This window comes from Oncorhynchus gorbuscha, linkage group LG01 (assembly GCF_021184085.1).
Source record: "Oncorhynchus gorbuscha isolate QuinsamMale2020 ecotype Even-year linkage group LG01, OgorEven_v1.0, whole genome shotgun sequence".
Lineage (NCBI taxonomy): Eukaryota > Metazoa > Chordata > Actinopteri > Salmoniformes > Salmonidae > Oncorhynchus > Oncorhynchus gorbuscha.
This window is the reverse complement of record NC_060173.1, coordinates 54,374,190-54,396,218: the sequence shown is the minus strand read 5'-3', so window position 1 is coordinate 54,396,218 and position 22,029 is coordinate 54,374,190. Positions and strand designations below refer to the sequence as shown.

Here is a 22,029-nt window from a genome sequence, read left to right as displayed (position 1 = left end):
CATAACAACATTAGACCATTAGACCATAACAACATTAGAACATAACAACATTAGACCATAACAACATTAGACCATAACAACATTAGACCATTAGACCATAACAACATTAGACCATTAGACCATAACAACATTAGACCATTAGATCATAACAACATTAGACCATAACAACATTAGACCATTAGACCATAACAACATTACATTTTACATTTAAGTCATTTAGCAGACGCTCTTATCCAGAGCGACTTACAAATTGGTGCATTCACCTTATGACATCCAGTGGAACAGCCACTTTACAATAGTGCATCTACATATTTTAAGGGGGGTGAGAAGGATTACTTTATCCTATCCTAGGTATTCCTTAAAGAGGTGGGGTTTCAGGTGTCTCCGGAAGGTGGTGATTGATTCCGCTGTCCTGGCGTCGTGAGGGAGTTTGTTCCACCATTGGGGAGCCAGAGCAGCGAACAGTTTTGACTGGGCTGAGCGGGAGCTGTACTTCCTCAGTGGTAGGGAGGCGAGCAGGCCAGAGGTGGATGAACGCAGTGCCCTTATTTGGGTGTAGGGCCTGATCAGAGCCTGGAGGTACTGAGGTGCCGTTCCCCTCACAGCTCCGTAGGCAAGCACCATGGTCTTGTAGCGGATGCGAGCTTCAACTGGAAGCCAGTGGAGAGAGTGGAGGAGCGGGGTGACGTGAGAGAACTTGGGAAGGTTGAACACCAGACGGGCTGCGGCGTTCTGGATGAGTTGTAGGGGTTTAATGGCACAGGCAGGGAGCCCAGCCAACAGCGAGTTGCAGTAATCCAGACGGGAGATGACAAGTGCCTGGATTAGGACCTGTGCCGCTTCCTGTGTGAGGCAGGGTCGTACTCTGCGGATGTTGTAGAGCATGAACCTACAGGAACGGGCCACCGCCTTGATGTTAGTTGAGAACGACAGGGTGTTGTCCAGGATCACGCCAAGGTTCTTAGCGCACTGGGAGGAGGACACAATGGAGTTGTCAACCGTGATGGCGAGATCATGGAACGGGCAGTCCTTCCCCGGGAGGAAGAGCAGCTCCGTCTTGCCGAAGTTCAGCTTGAGGTGGTGATCCGTCATCCACACTGATATGTCTGCCATATAAACATTAGACCATTAGACCATAACAACATTAGACCATTAGATCATAACAACATTAGACCATAACAACATTAGACCATAACAACATTAGAACATAACAACATTAGACCATTAGAACATTAGACCATTAGACCATAACAACATTAGACCATTAGACCATAACAACATTAGATCATAACAACATTAGAACATAACAACATTAGACCATAACAACATTAGACCATTAGACCATAACAACATTAGACCATTAGACCATAACAACATTAGACCATTAGATCATAACAACATTAGACCATAACAACATTAGACCATTAGACCATAACAACATTAGACCATTAGACCATAACAACATTAGACCATTAGATCATAACAACATTAGATAAGTATAAAACTATAGGTATAAAACTTGGCACACCTGTATTTGGAGAGTTTCTTTGGTTTCTCTGCAGATCCTCTCAAGCTGTCAAGTTGGATGGGGAGCATTGCTGCACAACAATTTTCAGGTCTCTCCAGAGATGTTCGATCAGGTTCAAGTCCGGGCTCTGGTTGGGCCACTCAAGGACATTTGGAGACATGTCCCGAAGCCACTCCTGCATTGTCTTGGCTGTGTGCTTAGGGTTGTTGTTCTGTTGGAAGGTGAACCTTCGCCCCAGTCTGAGGTCCTGAGTGCTCTGGAGCAGGTTTTCATCAAGGATCTCTCTGTTCTTTGCTCCTTTCATTTTTTCCCTCGATACTGACTAGTCTCCCAGTCCCTGCCGCTAAAAAACATTCCCACAGCATGATGCTGCCACCACCGTGCTTCACCGTAGGGATGCTGCCAGGTTTTCTCCAGACGTGATGCTTGTCATTCAGGCCAAAGAGTTCAATCTTGGTTTCATCAGACCAGAGAATCTTGTTTCTCATGTTCTTGGAGTCTGCCTTTTGGCAAACTCCAAGCGGGCTGTCATGTGCCTTTTACTGAGGAGTGGCTTCCGTCCGGCCACTCTACCATAAAGGACTGATTGGTGGAGTGCTGCATAGATGGTTGTCCTTCTGGAAGGTTCTCCCATCTCCACAGAGGAACTCTATAGCTCTGTTAGCGTGACCAAGGCCCTTCTGGCCCGTTGCTCAGTTTGGCTGGGCGGCCATCTCTAGGAAGACTCTTGGTCGTTCCAAACTTCTTCCATTGAATAATTTTTAAATTATGGAGGATACTGTAAGAGGGTTCGGCGCATACGTCGGGAAGAAATCCACTACCACCCCGCGATACCTAGCAATTGAGATCCAGAACGGGGCCCCAGTCCAAAAGGAGCCAAATATCTTCAACTTATCAAGTAAGACCCTGACATCAGCTCAACTTAGTGTTCTCAATAAGGGGTTGTCATTTTTACCCACTGCATACATTACTGACTTTGACGTCGAGATAGATCTATTCAAGTTTTTCCGTAATCTGAGATTGCGTGAGTTCTTTGATAAGAGTGAAATTTACATGACTCCACTCCAAATGTTATCCTCAGTGAGATGTATACATAGGTATACCGCGTTAATCAATTGACTTACCTGTCCTACCGTGAGTCAAGGTGGAGATGGAGCCATTAACCCAGCTGAGGTACCTGGTAACTCTGAGAGAACCACGTTTAGAGCAAAAGGTTAATGTGTACCTCCCCCCAAAAACGCAATGCGTTCATAGAAACCTTCTGCAGGATTGTTGAAAATGATGTAGGTAACCTACTGAAAGACAAACAGAAACACAAATCTTATGATAACCTGAGTAGAAACGAGATAATGTCTCTAAAGGACCTAAAGTCAGATCCTTTGATTATCATTAAAAAAAATGTGACAGAGGAGGAATTTGTATAAAAAAGAAATGTGACTATGTGAATGAATGTCGCCGACAACTATGTAAATGTGATTTCTATCGCAAATTGAATTATGACCCTAGCCTAGAATTCCAGCATAATATTTCATCCACAGTGGAAAGCTGTTTGGAATCAGGACAAATCTTCAAAAAATAATGCAAATTTCTATGTGTGAAATGTCCTAAGTCACCAACTTTCTACACAGTCACTAAATTACACAAACAAATGTCTCCTCCCTCAGCTAGACCTATTGTAGCAGCAATCGACTCTGTGGCATCCAACATTTCTACATTTGTGGATCACCACATTAAACCGATGGTTGAGAATCTTCCATCTTATGTCAGACACTAGCCACATGACCTCATTGATAGAGGGCTAAGGAAGGATACCAGAGGGCACCCTGCTGGCCACTTTTGATGTGGAGAGCTTGTACACTAACATCCTACACTGGAGGCTTGCAGGCTCTGCAACACTTCCTTCAGCAGAGAGACTCTAACCTTGCTCCATCCAATGATTCCATCTTACAACTTACTGAACTGGTATTATCCATTAGCTACTTGATCTTTGAGTTAGACTTTTTCCTTCAAATTTGGGGTGTAGGCATGGGCTTCCTGGTATGGAAACTATGCAAACCTGTATGTGAAGAAGAAGGTGAATGTTTCAGAGTGGCCGAGTTACAGTTTTGACTTAAATCTACTTGAAAATATATGCTAAGACTTTAAAGTGGTTTTCAAGCAGTGATGAATAACCAATTTGACAGAGCTTGAAAACTTTTATTAAGAATAATGGGCGGCAGCGTAGCCTAGTGGTTAGAGCATTGGACTAGTAACCGGAAGGTTGAGAGTTCAAACCCCCGAGCTGACAAGGTACAAATCTGTCGTTCTGCCCCTGAACAGGCAGTTAACCCACCCCAGGCCGTCATTGAAAATAAGAATGTGTTCTTAACTGACTTGCCTGGTTAAATACATAATAATGGACAAATATTTTACAGTCAAGGTGTGCAAAGCTCTTAGAGACTTACCCAGAAAGATTCACAGCTGTAATCCCTGCCAAAGGTGAATCAAGCATGTATTTACTCAGGGGTGTGAATACTTACAGTACCAGTCAAAAGTTTGGACACACCTACTCATTCCAGGGTTTTTCTTTATTTGTACTATTGTCTACATTGTAGAATAAAAGTGAAGACATCAAAACTATTAAATAACACACATGGAATCATGTAGTAACCAAAAAAGTGTTAAATAGATCAAAATATTTTATATTTCAGATTCTTCAAAGTAGCCTGCCTTGATGACAGCTTTGCACACTCTTGGTATTTTCTCAACCAGCTTCATGAAGTAGTCACCTGGAATGCATTTCAATTAACAGGTGTGCCATGTTAAAACTTAGATTGTGGAATGCAAATAGTCTTATTAGCCATTTGATTAGCTGTTTATGAGTCTTATGGTGTTAAGCTGTTTAAGAAGTCTTTTGGACCTAGACTTGGTGCTCTGGCACCGCTTGCCGTGCGGTAGCAGCGAGAACATTCTATGACTAGGGTGGCTGGAGTCTTTGACAATTTTTAAGGCCTTCCTCTGACACCACCTGGTATAGAGGTCCTGGATGGCAAGAAGCTTGGCCCCAGTGATATACTGGGCCGTGCGCACTACCCTCTGTAGTGCATTGCGGTCAGAGGCCAAGCAGGTACTGTACCAGGCAGTGATGCAACCATGCTCTCGATGGTGCAACTGTAGAACTTTTGCAGGATCTGAGGACCCATGCCAAATGTTTTCAGTCTCCTGATGAGGGATAGGTTGTTGTCCTGGCACCACATGGCCAGGTCTCTGATCTCCTCCCTATAGGCTGTCTCATCGTTGTCGGTGATCAGGCCTACCACTCTTGTGTCGTCGGCAAACTTAATAATGGTGTTGGAGTTGTACCTGGCCATGCAGTCATGAGTGAACAGGGAGTACAGGAGGGAACTGAGCACGCACCCCTGAGGGGCCCCCTTGTTGAGGATCAGCGTGGTAGATGTATTGTTACCTACCCTTACCATCTGGGGGCGGACCGTACTGAAGTCCAGGATCCAGTTGCAGAGGGAGGTGTTTAGTCCCAGGGTCCTTAGCTTAGTGATGAGCTTTGAGGGCACTGTGGTGTTGAGCTGTAGTCAAATAATAGCAGTCTCACATAGGTGTTCCTTGTGTCCAGGTGGGAAAGGGCAGTGTGGAGTGCAATAGAGATTGCATCATCTGTATATCTGTTGGGGCAGAATGCAAATTGGAGTGGGTCTAGCCATGACCAGTCTTTCAAAGCACTTCATGGCTACAGACGTGAGTGCTACGGGTCGGTAGTCATTTAGGCAGGTAACCTTTGTGTCCATGGGTTCAGGGACTACGGTGGTCTGCTTGAAACATGTTGGTATTACAGACTCAGTCAGGGACAGGTTGAAAATGTCAGTGTGATCAGCGCATGCTCGGAGTACACGTCTTGGTAATCCATCTGGCCCTGCGGCCTTGTGAATGTTGACTTGTTTAAAGGTTTTACATCGGCTACGGATAGCGTGATCACACAGTCGTCTGGAACAGCTGGTGCTCTCATGCATGCTTCAGTGTTGCTTGCCTCGAAGCGAGCATAGAAGTAATTTAGCTCATCTGTTCGCTCGTGTCACTGGGCAGCTCGCGGCTGTGCTACCCTTTGTAGTCTGTAATGGTTTGCAAGCTCTGCCACATCCGACGAGCTTCTGAGCCGGTTCAATCTTCGTCGATTCAATCTTCGTCCTGTGTTGACGCTCTGCCTTTTTGATGGTTCGTTGGAGGACATAGTGGGATTTCTAATAAGCATCCAGGTTAGAGTCCCGCTCCTTGAAAGTGGCAGCTCTGCACTTTAGCTCAGTGCCGATGTTACCTATAATCCATGGCTTCTGGTTGGGGTATGTACGTACAGTCACTGTGGGTACGACGTCATCAAAACAGTTATTGATGAAGCCAGTGACTGATGTGGTGTACTCCTCAATGCCATCGGAAGAATCCCGGAACATATTCCAGTCTGTGCTAGCAAAACAGTCCTGTAGCTTAGCATCTGCTTCATCTGAACACTACTTTATTGACCGAGTCACTGGTGCTTCCTGCTTTAGTTTTTACAGGAGGATAGAATTATGGTCAGATTTGCCAAATGGCGGGCGAGCGAGAGCTTTGTACGTGTCTCTGTGTGTGGAGTAAAGGTGATGTAGTTTGATTTCCTCTGATTTGCACATTTAACATGGTAGAAATGGTAGAAATTTGCCAAAACGGATTTAATTTTCCCTGCGTTAATGTCCCCAGCCACTAGGAGCGCCACCTCTGGATGAGCATTTTCCTGTTTGCTTATGGCCTTATACAGGTAATTGACTGCGGTTTTAGTGCCAGCATCAGATTGTGGTTGTAAATTAACAGTTCCGAAAAATATTGATGAAAACTCTCTTGGTAAATAGTGTGGTCTACAGCTTGTCATGAGATACTCTTCCTCTGGCAAGCAAAACCTTGAGACTTCCTTAGATTTCGTGCGCTGGCTGTTTACAAATATACACAGACCGCCACCCCTTGTCTTACCGGAGGCGGCTGTTCTATCTTGCCTATGCAGCTTAAACTCCGCCAGCTGTATGTTGTTCATGTCGTCATTCAGCCACGACTCCGTGAAACATAAGATATTACAGTTTTTAATGTCCTGTTGGTAGGGTATTCGTGATTGTAGCTCGTAGCTCGTCTATTTTGTTATCCAATGATTGTACGTTGGCTAATAAGACTGAGGCAGATTACCCAAGGCACCCTGACCTACGTCCCCGGTATCTCCGTCTCCTTCTCATGCGAATCACATGGATTTTGGCCTTGTCGTATGTTTTAAGTAAATCCTTCGCATCCGACTCGTTAAAGAATAAATCTTCATCCAGTACGAGGTGAGTAATCACTGTCCTGATATCTAGAAGCTTTTTTCGGTCATAATAGACAATGGCAGAAACATTATCTCCAAAATAAGTTACAAATAACACAAAAAAACACACACAATAGCACAAGTGGTTAGGAGACCGTAAGACGGCAGCCATCCACTCCGGCTCCATTATAATTCTTGTGTCAAAATTGACTACAAAGTTTAAATAGAATCATTTTGGTCATAGTCAGTCTCGTCCAAAACTGAGTTTTGTAAGTGAGTTGTACTTGAGGGTCAGGTTTTGATTTCGACAATGCTCACTTTCCCACTAACACGGGATACACAGATTCAGTGATTGCACTCTATCCAATTCTATCGTAGAGCACACAGACAGTGAGACAGACCTGCCCTGCAATGCAATCTATTTTGAGGAAGTGTCTCATGGGGGACAAACATCAGTAACTACCACATCGAATCACACCCCAAATACAATTTATTTTGGTATTTTCTCCCCAATTTCAATCTTGCCTCATTGCTGCAACTCCCCAACAGGCTCGGGAAGAGAAGGATGAGTCACTCGCCAAACGGCGCTTCTTAACACCCGCCCGCTTAACCCGGAAGCCAGCCGCACCAATGTGTTGGAGGAAACACTGTTAACCTGACAACCCGAGGTCAGCCTGCAAGCACCCGGCCCGCCACAAGGAGGCACTAGAGCGCGATGAGCCAAGTAAAGCACCCCCCCAACCCAGACGACGCTGGGCCAATTGTGTGCCGCCTTATGGGATTGAAACCGGGTCTGTAGTGACGTCTATAGCATTGTGATGCAGTGCCTTAGACCGTTGCGCCACTCGGGAGGTCCCGAAATCTTGTTTTTCTTCATGAGCACCCGAGAAACACATGTGTAATCGGTGCATTCAGTTGTTCTTTCATCTTGACAACCTATGTGTGGGACACAGAGATGAGGTAGTCATTGAAAAATCCTATTAAACACTACTATTGCACAGAGTGAGTCCATGCAACTTATTATGTGACTTGTTAAGCACGTTTTTACTATTGAACTTATTAAGACTTGCCATAACAAAGGGGAATACTTAATGACTCAAGACAAAAGCTCTGACGAAGGCCGCGAGGCCGATATGTAAGCTTATTAAATATCAGTGATACTATCAAGAGCAGTGTGCGGTTTCCTTTTTCCTTCATCCTGTTCAATTGTTGCCATGCACCTGCAAATTAGATTGCTCAGATGTGCGAGTGCCTTTTGAATTTTGTATTAATAATAATAAAAAAACACAACGTTGACATTATGGGGTTTTGTGTAGACCAGTGACAATTTTTTATTTTTTCAATTTTAAATTCAAGCTGTATTTCAACAAAATGTGGAAAAAGTCAAGGGGGGTGAATACTTTTCTGAAGGCACTGTATCACTCATATGAGAGCTTTTTGTGTTTCCCCTAGATAACATTTCCTTAGGTGGGGTTCTTATAGTGACGGCCGGTAGACTTTTTTTTATGACAAGTGATTTTTGAATATGCTTAATAGTTTTTTATTGTTTTTTTAAACCATTCCTTCTCTTTCTCCCTGGAGGAGTGTCCTCATGGGCACTAATGCCAAAAACTGACACTAGCTCCAGTATCAACGCGCTAAAGCCATATTCTTCCATCTGGGAGGTAATAGAGCTAAGCATAGCTTAGTGAAAGTAGGGCAAAAATCGCAATTCCACTTCTACTGCACTTGAGTAACACGTCCGTGAAGTTACACAGTAGTCAGTTAGGCAACGCAAACCCAGTAGCCGACCTTTCCGGTAATACAGTAGACCAATACACACGATGCATCAGGGTCTCTATTCTGATTCGACTTCCTCTCCATTTGCAGCTGATTTATTCTTTTCATATCTTTTTTTCTCCCTCTCTCCATCCTCCCACCCCATACCATGTCCTCTTCTCTCCTCTCCTCTATCCTCATTGCCAGTCCATTCACCTTCACTGGGCACAGTGGAAATGGCTTTGACCCCGTCCTCTCCCCCTTTTTTTCACATTATTCACAGCTCTTGTTGATGCCTCATCCTCATTCTACCCCATTCTGCCCTCGTCCTTTGTGCAGGGGAAACATATTTCATTTAATGTGTGTACTTTTTTAATGGGAGCGGCGATGAGGTGGATCAAAGTGAAGGTTTAGCATTTGATTTGGACTGATATGGACATGAGGATGAATGTAGGATGACCCATATTGGTTATCTACCATGCCTTCAGAAGGTATTCATACCTCTTGACTTATTCCACATGTTGTTGTGTTACAGCCCTTTTCCATCTGTTCGACAAAAATATGTAGTACCAGTCAAAAGTTTGAACACAATTCAAGGGTTTTTCTTTATCTTGACTATTTTCTACATTGTAGAATAATAGTGAAGACATCTAAAATATGAAACAACACATATGGAATCACGTAGTAGCCAAAAAAGTGTTAAACAAATCAAAATATATTTGACATTCTTCAAAGTAGCCACACTCTTGGCATTTCCTCAACCAGCTTAATGAAGTAGTCACCTGGAATGCATTTCAATTAACAGGTGCGTCTTGTTAAAAGTTCATTTGTGGAATTTCTTTCCCTCTTAATGTGTTTGAGCCAATCAGTTGGGTTGTAACAAGGTAGGGGTGGTATACAGAAGATAGCCCTATTTTTGGTAAAAGACCAAGTCCATGGCAAGAACAGTAAGCAAAGAGAAACGACAGTTCATCATTACTTTAAGACATGAAGGTCAGTCAATCCGGTACATTTCAAGAACTTTGAAAGTTTCTTCAAGTGCAGTCGCAACAACCATCAAGCACTATGATGAAACTGGACAAGTCTCAATGTCCTTGAGTGGCCCACCCAGAGACCTGACTCTTTCTAAAAATCAATTGCTGTACCTTTTCCTTGTGGAAATAATTAAGCCAACAGTGTAAAATGCTGCTCGATACTGTATAATAGTAAAGATTGATTGTCACCTTTCGTTAAGCTAGCTACTTTGCATAGCTCGGTCACCGTGGAACACACAAGAGTCTAGGCAAGATCGCTGCGCCCTGTGAGATATGAAACGTGGTGCACCTCGCGATACCTAGTTCACTCTCAGGAGAGTACTGCAATCTCCCGATCTTGTGGGGAAGGTGCGGTCCCCGAATCTGAAGGCTAAAACCGGGAGGGTTCCGGTGGACAGACAAGTCACACAGACAACTAAAACAAACCCTCAGTGCCGCAATCCTGGTAGACCAAACCAAGTAATCGCCCAGGTTGGTACACTGTCACAAGTAATAAAAACATGGACGAAACCCAAACGAGATGGCACAAGCCTAACCGAGTGGGAGGACAGCAGAACACACTGATGGGGAGGCTAGCTAGCTGCTCCAAGCTATTGAATACTTGTGGGTATACTTCTGCACTTATACACTCTAACATAGACCTCTTACCAAGCAAATCCTCTCTGGAATGAGCAGAGAAAAGGAAGAGGTGGAAGTAGTGTGGCGGCAGCTATTTAAGGGGGTCAGCTGCAGCACTACCCGGGTACACGGGACTAATCTGAAATTCTTACTTGGAATGTATCCTGCTGCACAGAAGGATCCCATATTGGAGTGATCCAATATAATGCTACATAACAAGCTGTTATGTCACTCCCGTCTAACAGTCCACCTGCCTCCCATTATACATCTAGAGAAAGCCACAGGAGACAAACATAACACTCACTCCATATTCAACACTGAGCAAAGTATCACCAAATCAATAGGCCTACAACCCACCTTCTACGTACGTACCTCACACATCCATATTTCAGTGTGCGTGTGCACATACACTACGATACGAAAATCCACATTTATAGAGTTCTTAATTTAAATGGCATGTGGCTGGCATTTGAGTATATCAGAAAAGGCAGTCAAAAGTCAATGTGATGATATACGCTGATGATCGTTAGCAAGATCCTTACACCTTGACCAAAACGTCTCTGTGCGCTCAATCGCATGCGCCATCACGCGCATGTTGATTTTGTCTGTCCCCACCAGATGCATTCATGACACGCATGTTAAAATACCAAAGACAACTGTGAACCTACTATATTAATTTGGGGACAGGTGGAAACACACATGAAACATTCATGGACGTTTAGTTAGCTTGCTGTTGCTAGCTAATTTGTCCTGGGAGATAAACATTGGGTTGTTATTTTACCTGAAATGCATATGGTCCTTTTTTTAAAAAGATCTTTGTAGAATTTTGTTCCATTTTCCGTCATACAAAGTATTGTGTTCTCTACTCTGAAAATTAATCCACAGATAAAAGAGCAAACTTTAGTTAGTTTTCTTTGATAAATCACTCCTCGTTCATCTTTCAATCACCCACATGCGTTAGTATACTCATGAAAACCAATGAGTATATGGGAGAGGTGGGACTTGCAGCCCGTAAAGCGTCTAAATTAGAACCAAATTAATATTTTAGGGCCTGGCAACACCGACACCCATTTGGATGCAATTAGTGAATTAACGTGAGTACCCAACATGGCCGGTCTAGTCAGCATGTTAGTGTACAGCTAACAAGTGAGCAGCAGGTAGCTACAGTGGGAGAGTCTTTGGCCAGAATTGGCCTGAACATGGAGAGAGAGAGAGGCTGTTGGGTCACATCTACCAGAAAAAGTATGAAAAGGTATTAGAAATACATCAAAACACAATAATGTTGAAGTAAAGACCCCTGCCAACTAATATCAACACATATCTAGTTTGGGATATTTTTTTGGTTTCTGTAAGTTTAGGAAACTTTTGCTGTATGCTTTGAAATTCTGTTCCCAAAACCCCACATATCTTTAAGATATTTTCTAATTTCTCTCCTTCATTTAGAGGGAGGATAGTGAAAGTTCACAGAAGTAACAAGTTAAGTTAGACCTATCATTTATTTATAGTGTTTTTACTAATATCAATATTGTTTATGAATTATTAAGAGATTAAAACTCAAAATTCTGTTAACAAATTGGTAACAGAATTTCTGATGGGAAACCATAGTAGTGACAATCCACAGTTGGGTCACCACCCACTGTCCTCCCTTCCACTCACATACTGTTTTGTTCAGCTGATAACTGTTTTCTTTCTGTCATTTGGTGGTTAAAGCAAGAGTGTGGACAAACTGTCTCTCTCGCTTTTGCTCTCTCTCACTCTCTCTCCAATTAATGGCACCAAAATTTCACATAACTGAAATTTGGACCAGCCTTGATTTCAACTTCCACAGACTTCTGGACCGGCCTTCATTTGGCCCAAACATAGACATCCATGATTGGTATAGATTTGGTCATAGATGTCTATGTTTCACAAGTTTGGACAGCACAGTACAGTACATTACAGTAGAGTACAGTAAAGATAAGTAGAGGATATTTCTGTACAGTACGGTCCTGTACTATACTGTAAAGTAGAATAGAGTGGAGTAGTCTTCAGTACAGTACACAGTAGAGCACACAAGTTGCGTACACTATATAGTACTGTACTGAACTATACTGTGTTGTGCTGTACTGAACTATACTTTACTGTACTGAACTCTGCTCTACTATGCTGTACTTTACTGTACTCATTTCTACTGTACTGGACTTTGATGTTCAAACTTGTGAAACATAGATGTCTCTGATAAGTTCAGATTTGGTCCGGGTCCGGAAAAACCAAATTTGGTCTTTTTTGGTGGTGGAGCTCATTAAAATAATATCCAGTGTGTAGAATAATACCCAAATATACAAAGGAGAATGTTGCATATTAATACCTTTGTGCACGTATTTAGGATACACCACATCTCAAGGTCATCAGACTGTTAAACAGCCATCGCTAACATTGAGTGGCTGCTGCCAACATGCTGACTCATCTCTAGCCACTTTAACAATGAAAAATTGATGTAATAAATGTATCACTAGCCACTTTAAACAATGCCACTTTATATGATGTTTACATACCCTACATTACTCATCTCATATGTATATACTGTACTCTATACCATCTACTGCATCTTGCCTATGCCTTTTGGCCATCGCTCATTCATATGTTTTTATGTACATATTCTTATTCATTCCTTTACACTTGTGTGTATAAGTTAGTTGTTGTGAAATTGTTAGATTACTTGTTAGATATTACCACGTGGTCGGAACTAGAAGCACAAGCATTTCGCTACACTCGCATTAACATCTGCTAACCATGTGTATGTGACAAATAAAATTTGATTAGATTTTTGAAAAGAATGACAATGATCCATGATTATGCATTTCTGTGTAGTACAGATCAGGGACCCATGATGAAATCGTTACTGCAATTATGTTACCGGGTGTAAATTCATTTCAATTACTGGAGTTCAATAACCAAGAGAGATTTTTTCAAACCCTTATCGTGGAATTGCCCAAAATGTGTCAACTTTAAGCACCTCTACCTCTTGTATGTTTTATCATTACAAAAAGTCACCTTGTGACAACTTCCACCATGGACTAACATGTATGAAAGGTTTCATTCAAATCAAAAGGGGTGCAGTCATGGAATGAACCCAGTTAGACCCAGATATATCCAGTTCAGTTGAGACGACCTGTCCATATGTATTTCTTTCTACGATTACTTATAATCCCAACACTTATCAAATAATATAGTATGACTGCGTAATGGACACTGAAAGGTCTTCATATATCTATGATCTATTTCAGAAACAGGCAAGTATAACTTAACTTCCTCCAGTTCATATAACTATGCCCTTCTTATTGCTTTTTTCTCACTGGTATTATATACCCATGCACACAGTATTGCTTTCTTAAGATAGCAGTAGGTGGTGGTGTCTAATTCTGTAACCCAAGCTTATGGACTCATTTCTGCACCAACAGCCACAAAGGAGTATTTAAAAAAGGGCAGTATCTCCCTCAGGCTACCATGGATACCTTTTTCCGCCGCCACTTTAAGAGGAAGGAGACGGGCTCGCGGGACGAGGAAGAGGTGGAGCTGGACTATTGCTGCAGTAACCGCCGCCCCAGTGTTGCCGTGCCGACCAGTAAGGCTCGCCGGCGCTCTAGAGTTGGCCTCCCCTCAGCCGTTCTGGCCCAACGGCGCCGCTCCAGCGTGCAGCTACAGGAGCTCCCGCTGGCGGGGGGTTGCTGCACGGGGGGCGGCCGGCTGGCCAAGGTGGCCGGCTATGCCAAATCATCCTACTCCAAGTCATCCTCCAGCAGCCATGTCCGGAGACGCTCAAGTACCACAACTCTCAGCATGAACCCGCGCTTCGCTGTGCGCCACCGCAAGCTGCGCACCATCGACACGCACCTGCTGGGGCCCTCGATGCTGCTGGCCAGCCTTATCCAGATGACTGAGGAGGAGGAGGGCGGGGGAAGGGGGAACCTATTCCTGCCAGCTGGGGAGCAGCAGGTGGAGATGAGGGGCAGTGGAGGTGGCAGCAGGGACCTGTCCCGCTCCAGCACCCTACACTCAGACGGCGACAGCAACAACGACGACCACAGCCTTTCCGAGGACAGCCAGCTCTTCGACCCCGACGAGGAGCTCCAGCGCCAGGCTGAAGTAGTGGAGGAGGTTGACGTTTCCGACAGGGAAATAGAGGACACTTCCTGGTGGCTTACCCAACATTCCCCGTCGCCGCTGGGGGTGGTGGCCGAGAGAGTCTCCTCATCTCGGCCCCTCATACGCGCCCCCCGCTGCCTGCGGAGAAACTCGTCCCGTCTCTCGCCGGGAGAGGCCACGCCATACGGCCGCTACCGTGGGCGCTCCAGACAGATAAGGCAGCGGCGAATCGCTACCATCTCCAAAGCAGGCAGCCCCTGGCCAGGGAGGGGGCATCCACTGCCCAACCGCCGGAGCTCAACCGTCTACCTCAGCCACCCCGTCTTCTGCAGGAGCCACTCAGCAGGTTCACTCAGCTCTGCTCTGGGGGCCTACTACGACCCCCGGCTGGAGACATGGAGTGGGTTCCTTCTGTATGTAGTCCATTACCTCCATCAGACAGGGTCCCATCTTTGTTAGAGTTCTTCCATCGTAACTCCTGAGTGAATCTGTGGTAGCAAGCTGCTTTGTCTTGTTTTGTGATAGTACTATCTCAATGTCCTTTTAATTTGAGGAGGAACATTGTGTTTTTTTGTGATCGGTTGTTGAGAAATGTGTGTTGGTCGTTGTGAGTGACAATGCTCATAACTCCTGTGGTGATATTTTCTAAGGCAAACATTTGTGACATAGGTTAGGCCTATCCAAAAGCTCCCAGAGACCACCTATTTTGTTTAAATACCAACAAATAGTCTCAAGTTCTTATGCTATAATGAACCTACCCCATATCAGATGTACTCCTCATACAGTGGGGAGAACAAGTATTTGATACACTGCTGATTTTAGCAGCTGATTTTAGCAGGTTTTCCTACTTACAAAGCATGTAGAGGTCTGTCATTTTTATCATAGGTACACTTAACCTGTGAGAGATGGAATCTAAAACAAAAATCCAGAAAATCACATTGTATGATTTTTAAGTAATTGATTAGCATTTTGTTGCATGACATAAGTATTTGATCACCTACAAACCAGTAAGAATTCTGGCTCTCACATACCTGTTAGTTTTTCATTAAGATTCCCTCCTGTTCTCCACTCATTACCTGTATTAACTGCACCTGTTTGAACTCGTTACCTGTATAAAAGACAACTGTCCACACACTCAATCAAACAGACTCCAACCTCTACACAATGGCCAAGACCAGAGAGGGTGTAAGGACATCAGGGATAAAATTGTAGACCTGCACAAGGCCGGGATGGGCTACAGGACAATAGGCAAGCAGCCTGGTGAGAAGGCAACAACTGTTGGCGCAATTATTAGAAAATGGAAGAAGTTCAAGATGACGGTCAATCAGCCTCGGTCTGGGGCTCCATGCAAGATCTCACCTTGTGGGGCATCAATGATCATGAGGAAGGTGAGGGATCAGCCCAGAACTACACGGCAGGACCTGGTCAATGACCTGAAGAGAGCTGGGACCACAGTCTCAAAGAAAACCATTAGTAACACACTACGCCGTCATGGATTAAAATCCTGCAGGGTCCCCCTGCTCAAGCCAGTGCATGTCCAGGCCCATCTGAAGTTTGCCAATGACCATCTGGATGATCCAGAGGAGGAATGGGAGAAGGTCATGTAGTCTGATGAGACAAAAATATAAGTTTTTGGTCTAAACTCCACTCGCGTGTTTGGAGGAAGAAGAAGGATGAGTACAACGCCAAGAACACCATCTTAACTGTGAAGCATGGAGGTGGCCATGTATCGTGAGATCTTGGCCAACAACCTCCTTCCCTCAGTAAGAGCATTGAAGATGGGTCGTGGTTGGGTCTTCCAGCATGACAACGACCCGAAACACACAGCCAGGGCAACTAAGGAGTGGCTCCGTATAAAGCATCTCAAGGTCCTGGAGTGGCCTAGCCAGTCTCCAGCCCTGAACACAATAGAAAATATTTGGAGGGAACTGAAAGTCCATATTGCCCAGCGACAGCCCCAAAACCTGAAGGATCTGGAGAAGGTCTGTATGGAGGAGTTGGCCAAAATCCCTGCTGCAGTGTGTGCAAACCTGGTCAAGAACTACAGGAAACGTATGATCTCTGTAACTGCAAACAAAAGTTTCCATACCAAATATTAAGTTCTGCTTTTCTGATGTATCAAATACTTATGTCATGCAACAAAATGCAAATGAATTACTTAAAAATCATACAATGTGATTTTCTGGATTTTGTTTTAGATTCCGTCTCTCACAGTTGAAGTGTACCTATGATAAAAAATGACAGACCTCTTCATGCTTTGTAAGTAGGAAAACTTGCAAAATCGGCAGTGTATCAAATACTTGTTCTCCCCACTGTATGTCCTGTAATTCTCATTCCCCAGTCCATAATGACAACCTCCATAGAGCTACCTCAATAGTGACACCGCTAACAAAGTAGCGCTAGTTGGTTGGAGCTGAGTAACACTGATACAGCATTGATCTCCTAGTTAGCATTGCTAGTCTCTCTACCAGTCTTATAGGCGGAAGGGCCTGAGACAAAGGTCTCGATAGTGACGAACGGACTGACTATCACTAGTGTCGGTCAAAAATGTTTGTATAATGGCTGAGGAGGAAGATCTAGTGTGTTTTCTGCTCTTGAAAACCTACATGCACACTTGGGCACACATGGGCACACACACACAGAGTATAATGCCTATAAATGTGTTTCAGTGGTTTGATCAAATGTATATGTTGATCAATACTTCATTGGATATCTGAAGGGTCAATTGATGAAGTCCATTCAATGTACAGGATGGTGAAATAGTTTCACCTCGTTAACTGAATGCATTTCTCGGCTGCTTGCAATTTTTTTTAAAATTTGTTTTAAAAGCACAGCCTTGGGTGTTGTACTGTACTGCAGAACCTTTTAAAAGGCCAGATTATTTATTGTTTTGTTTCAGGAAAGCTATCGCTAAGTCAGGCCTCCAACACTTGGCAGCCCAGCCCAGCGCCTCAGCCCCAGGCAAGACTGACCCACTTCGAGAGAACTGCAACACTGTCGACTGGAGTGTGAGTATAGCCTCCGGTGTATAACGGTTTAGAAAGGTCCCATTCAAGGCCGCTACAGCAGAGATTACAGAAATAGCACAATTGGGCCTTTTCTTGTTACGTTGTCCTCATGGAACCTCAACAACCAGATTTTGAACAACAGAAATGCTATGGTGAAGATTTGCTTAGTTGCGTGTGTTCACACAGGTTTTAGACATATCTATTTGAGGAGACAAAAAGAGGTGAAATGAGACATAAGAGGTGAAATGGGGGTCGCTGCCCAACCAAATATACAGTAGCATTTTCATCTGAGATAAAAACTGAAAACTGGTGATATTTGTCCAACCTAAATTACCTCCATACTATATTCTCTGTCCTCCCAGGATAATGCCCAGTTTGGGGACCATATCTGGTTTGAGACCAGTGTCTCAGGAGACGTCTGTTACGTTGGAGAGCAGTACTGCGTTACAAAGACAATGGTGAGCCTTCACTGCAACTGAACTGCACTAGGACGAAATAATGTGTTTGAGCACCCTCTGTTATTCACAGAAAGACTAATCTGCATGGTACCGTTTATAAAAGTGTATTTTAGATGATTGAGACTGTTACAGTAGTACGTTATTGCAGCATTCTTTTGGGTACATTTTCAATAGAATATGTTGTCTCATGATTTATTAGTGTAGTGTGCAAAATCAGCCACACTTTTAAATATTGTAGCACATATTGCTGACTTATAGTTATTCTTTTTTGCAACACTACTCCTCATACAGTTTAAACTAGAAACACCGTTAAAAAATTTAAATGTGCAGACTGGTCTGGAATAGTGTGCTTGTATACAGCTATTTGATACTATTTATAGTTTTTACATTTTTATTAAACTTCATCCGCTTTCATGGGATTTCTTCAACGTTCTAAAGCTTCCATTGTGAGATCACAACTTCCAACATTCCATTCACTGTGAATGCAACAATGCAACTTTTGACACAAAAACAACTCCTTTGACCACTTTCCCGAAACAAGTTAGACAAAAGGTTAGAGAATATTAAATCTTTCTCTACTTCTCTGCTATTCAAATCTTAAATCAGTAAAAAAAATGTAACCACATCAACATTTTCTCAAACTTTTTATAAACAGATATTTTTACCATTTTCCCAACAAGTTAGGCAAAAAGTTAGAGAGGTATGACATCTTGGTCTACTTCTGTTATTCAAATCTGAAACCATAACAAAAGTCTCTTCTACCATTCAATAGTTTAGAGTAGTGGTTCTCAATCCTGGTACTGGGGACCCAAAGGGGTGCACAGTTTTGTTTTTGCCCCAACAGTACACACCTGATTCAAATCAAAGCCTTTTGATGAGTTTATAATTTGAATCAGCTGTGTAGTGCTAGGGCAAAAACAATATTGTGCACCCCTTTGGATCCCCAGGACCAGGATTGAGAACCAGTGGTTTAGTGTGACAATAGCTAGCTAATGTCAGCTAACAGCTCTATTGTCTTGTTATCGAGCAGCACAAATGGAGCCATTGCTATGGATACCTATACATTTCAATGACAAATAAGGGCCATAGACTGGTAAAATATGTCTGATATTACAACTACTTTTTGAACTATAGCCATACAAAAATGTGCATAAATTAATATGGGTTTGAATGAGAACCATAGCAATACAGAGGTAGCTATTCAAAATGGTCCTGCTCCTTGTCCAATTAAACTACACTGGACAAAAATATAAACAACATGTAAATGTTTAATGAGCTGAAAAACATACTTTTAAAGAGCTGAAGCAAGTCACACAATTTTTCTTCATGAGAATTACCATCTGGTTTATCATTAGCATTGGCCAAATAAAGCTAAATATTATCTCTGTGATTCTACCACAGCAAAAGTCAGTGGCGAGGAAGAAATGTGCTGGCTGCAAAATAGCAGTCCACACCATGTGTATCGAGCAGCTAGAAAAGGTGACTATAAACTTAATAAATTATTAGATTATACTTATACAACATAACCAGGAATATTTATGTTTTTGACCAACGATTTTGTATTTTCTCTCCACAGATCAACTTTAGATGTAAGCCATCGTTTAGGGAACCCGGATCTCGAAATGTTCGAGAGGTCAGTATCTTTCTGGTCCCTGCACCACTTATTCTTTGTTTCTCTCCAAGTTATTTGTTCTTTGACTGTATTTCTGTCTCACTAACTGATTCAGTCTACTTTAGTCCATTTCAATTTCAGTGCATCACGATTTGTTATGTGATTCAACAATGTTTCCTAAATTCCAGCCCAACATTGTCCGTCACCATTGGGTCCACAGGAGGCGCCAGACTGGGAAGTGTCGACAGTGTGGGAAGGTCAGTGAGAACCATTCACCAACCATATATTCACAAACAGTGCCTTCAGAAATTATGCACACCCCTTGACTTTTCCCACATTTTGTTATGTTACAGTTTGAATTTAAAATATATTAAAATGAGATTTTCTGTCACTGGCCTACACACAGTACCCCATTTGTTTTTACAAATCAATTAAAAATGAAAAGCTGAAAAGTCTTAATAAGTATTCATCTCCTTTGTTATGGCAAACCTAAATAAGTTCAGAAAAAAAATGTGCTTAACAAGTCACATAATAAGTTGCATGGGCTCTCTCTGGGTGCAATAATACTGTTTACCATTATTATTTTATGACTACCCCATCTCTGTACCCTACACTACAGTCCAACACTCTAACCACTAGGCTACCCTGCTGCTCCTCTCAATGAAGGGCACTTATTGGTAGATGGGTAAAAAAAAGCAGACATTGAATATCCTTTTGAGCATGGTGAAGTTATTAATTACACTTTGGATGGTGTATCAATACATCCAGTCACTACAGAGATACAGGCGTCCTTCCTAACTCAGTTGCCGGAGAGGAAGGAAACCGCTCAGGGATTTCACCAATGGTGACGTTAAAACAGTTACAGAGTGTAATGGATGTTATAGGCAAAAACTGAGGATGTATCTACAACAGTGTATTACTCTACAATACTAACCTAAATGACAGGGTGAAAAGAAGGAAGCCTGTACAGAATAAAACTATTCCAAAACATGCTTCCTGTTTGCAATAAGGAACTAAAGTAAAACTGCAATTTAAAAAAAACTTTAATCCAGAATACAAAGTGTTATGTTTAGGGCAAATCCAACACAACACGTCAATGAGTACCACTCTTCATATTTTCAAGCACGGTGGTGGCTGCATCATGTTATGGGTATGCTTGTCAATGGCAAGGACTAAGGAGTTTTTTTAGGATAAAAATAAATGGAATATTGTGAAACAGAGAAACCTGGATATGTCTGCTTTCCAACAGACACAGGGAGAAAAATGTATCAATAAGCAGGACTATAACATAAAACGCAAGGACAAATATACACTGAAGTTGCTTACCATGGCAACATAGAAAGTTCCAGAGTGGCCTAGTTACAGTTTTGACTTAAACCTGATTGAAAATCTATGGCAATACTGGAAAATGGCTGTCTTGCAATGATCAACAACCAACTTGACGGAGCTTGAAGAATTTAAAGAAACGTGCACATATTATACAATCCAGATGTGCAAGGCTCTTAGATACTTACCCAGAATGGCTCACATCTGTAATCGCTGCCAAAGGTGATTCTAACAAATATTGACTCAGTGGTGTGAATACTTATCTAAATTAGATATTTATATATTTAATGTACAATAAATATGCACAAATTTCGAAAAACATGTTTTTACTTTGTTATTGTGAGGAGATGGGTGAGAGAGAAAAAAAAATATTTAATCTGTTTTGAATTCAGGCTGTAACACAAAATGTGGAGAAGTCAAAATGTATTGGGACAGTGACACATTTTTTGTTTTTTTGGCTCTGTACTCCAGCACTTTAGATTGAAATGATACTATGAGGTTAAAGTGCAGACTGTCAGCTTTAATTTGAGGGTATTTTCATCCATATCGGGTGAACCGAAATTACAGCACTTTTTGTACATAGTCCCTTCATTTTAGGGGACCAAAACATGTTTCAAAACATCTCCTTCCATGTCACTGATGCGTCGTGAAACAGTGTTTGATGAAGGCATTCTGTTGACTCTTTTGGGCATTTTCCCCCAGCATTGTCCCAGCCATATCCGCAGCAGCACGGAGACTTAAGACCTCCACAATAGTACGGGGCTTGCCTGTCCTAGCCACTCGGTAGCTCACCATATAAGACGCTTCTAGCCCCTTCTTATTAATGGTATCTGTTGCTTTTATACATGTCTTACTACTCGAAAGTCGTCTTTATTCTCGCTCCAAAAATTCCTGTGGCTTATTTTTCTAATTATAACGTGTCGTTTCTAAATGTCTGCGCAAGAATAAAGGATTCCTGTGGGAGAGTAACGGTTTATGTGATTGGATGTTAATTATTTGACTAGACTACCTATATTTGACATTGTGTTGTTATTTCGCTGAATACTAGAGGGATAAATTACATTTTTGGCTGTGAAACGAGTAAAAGCGTCTGCTAAATGGCATATATTATTATTATTATTACTCAGGTGAGAAAAAAACCTCACCCAAATGTATAGCCCAGTTGGAAAATAGAAATGTACTGTTTAAAAATGTGAAAGATTTTTATTATTTTTAATAAATATATGTTTTAAATTAATTTTTTAAAATGTGAAT

General features: G+C 42.5%; 1 protein-coding gene across 6 annotated transcripts in view; it reads left to right on the top strand.

The window, feature by feature from the left end:
- dgkzb (diacylglycerol kinase, zeta b) overlaps window positions 1-22,029 on the top strand; it is a 102,377-nt gene that overhangs the window by 49,462 nt on the left and 30,886 nt on the right. For 3 of the 6 annotated variants that reach the window (XM_046356653.1, XM_046356664.1, XM_046356643.1), the window contains exons 2-6: window positions 17,271-17,379; window positions 17,742-17,837; window positions 19,239-19,316; window positions 19,414-19,470; window positions 19,638-19,706. In XM_046356653.1, the coding sequence (XP_046212609.1) occupies window positions 17,271-17,379; window positions 17,742-17,837; window positions 19,239-19,316; window positions 19,414-19,470; window positions 19,638-19,706 (409 nt within the window). Of the gene's footprint in view, window positions 1-13,004; window positions 14,785-17,270; window positions 17,380-17,741; window positions 17,838-19,238; window positions 19,317-19,413; window positions 19,471-19,637; window positions 19,707-22,029 lie in introns of those variants that run through there. The other 3 variants (XM_046356635.1, XM_046356618.1, XM_046356625.1) reach the window with 2 other exon arrangements.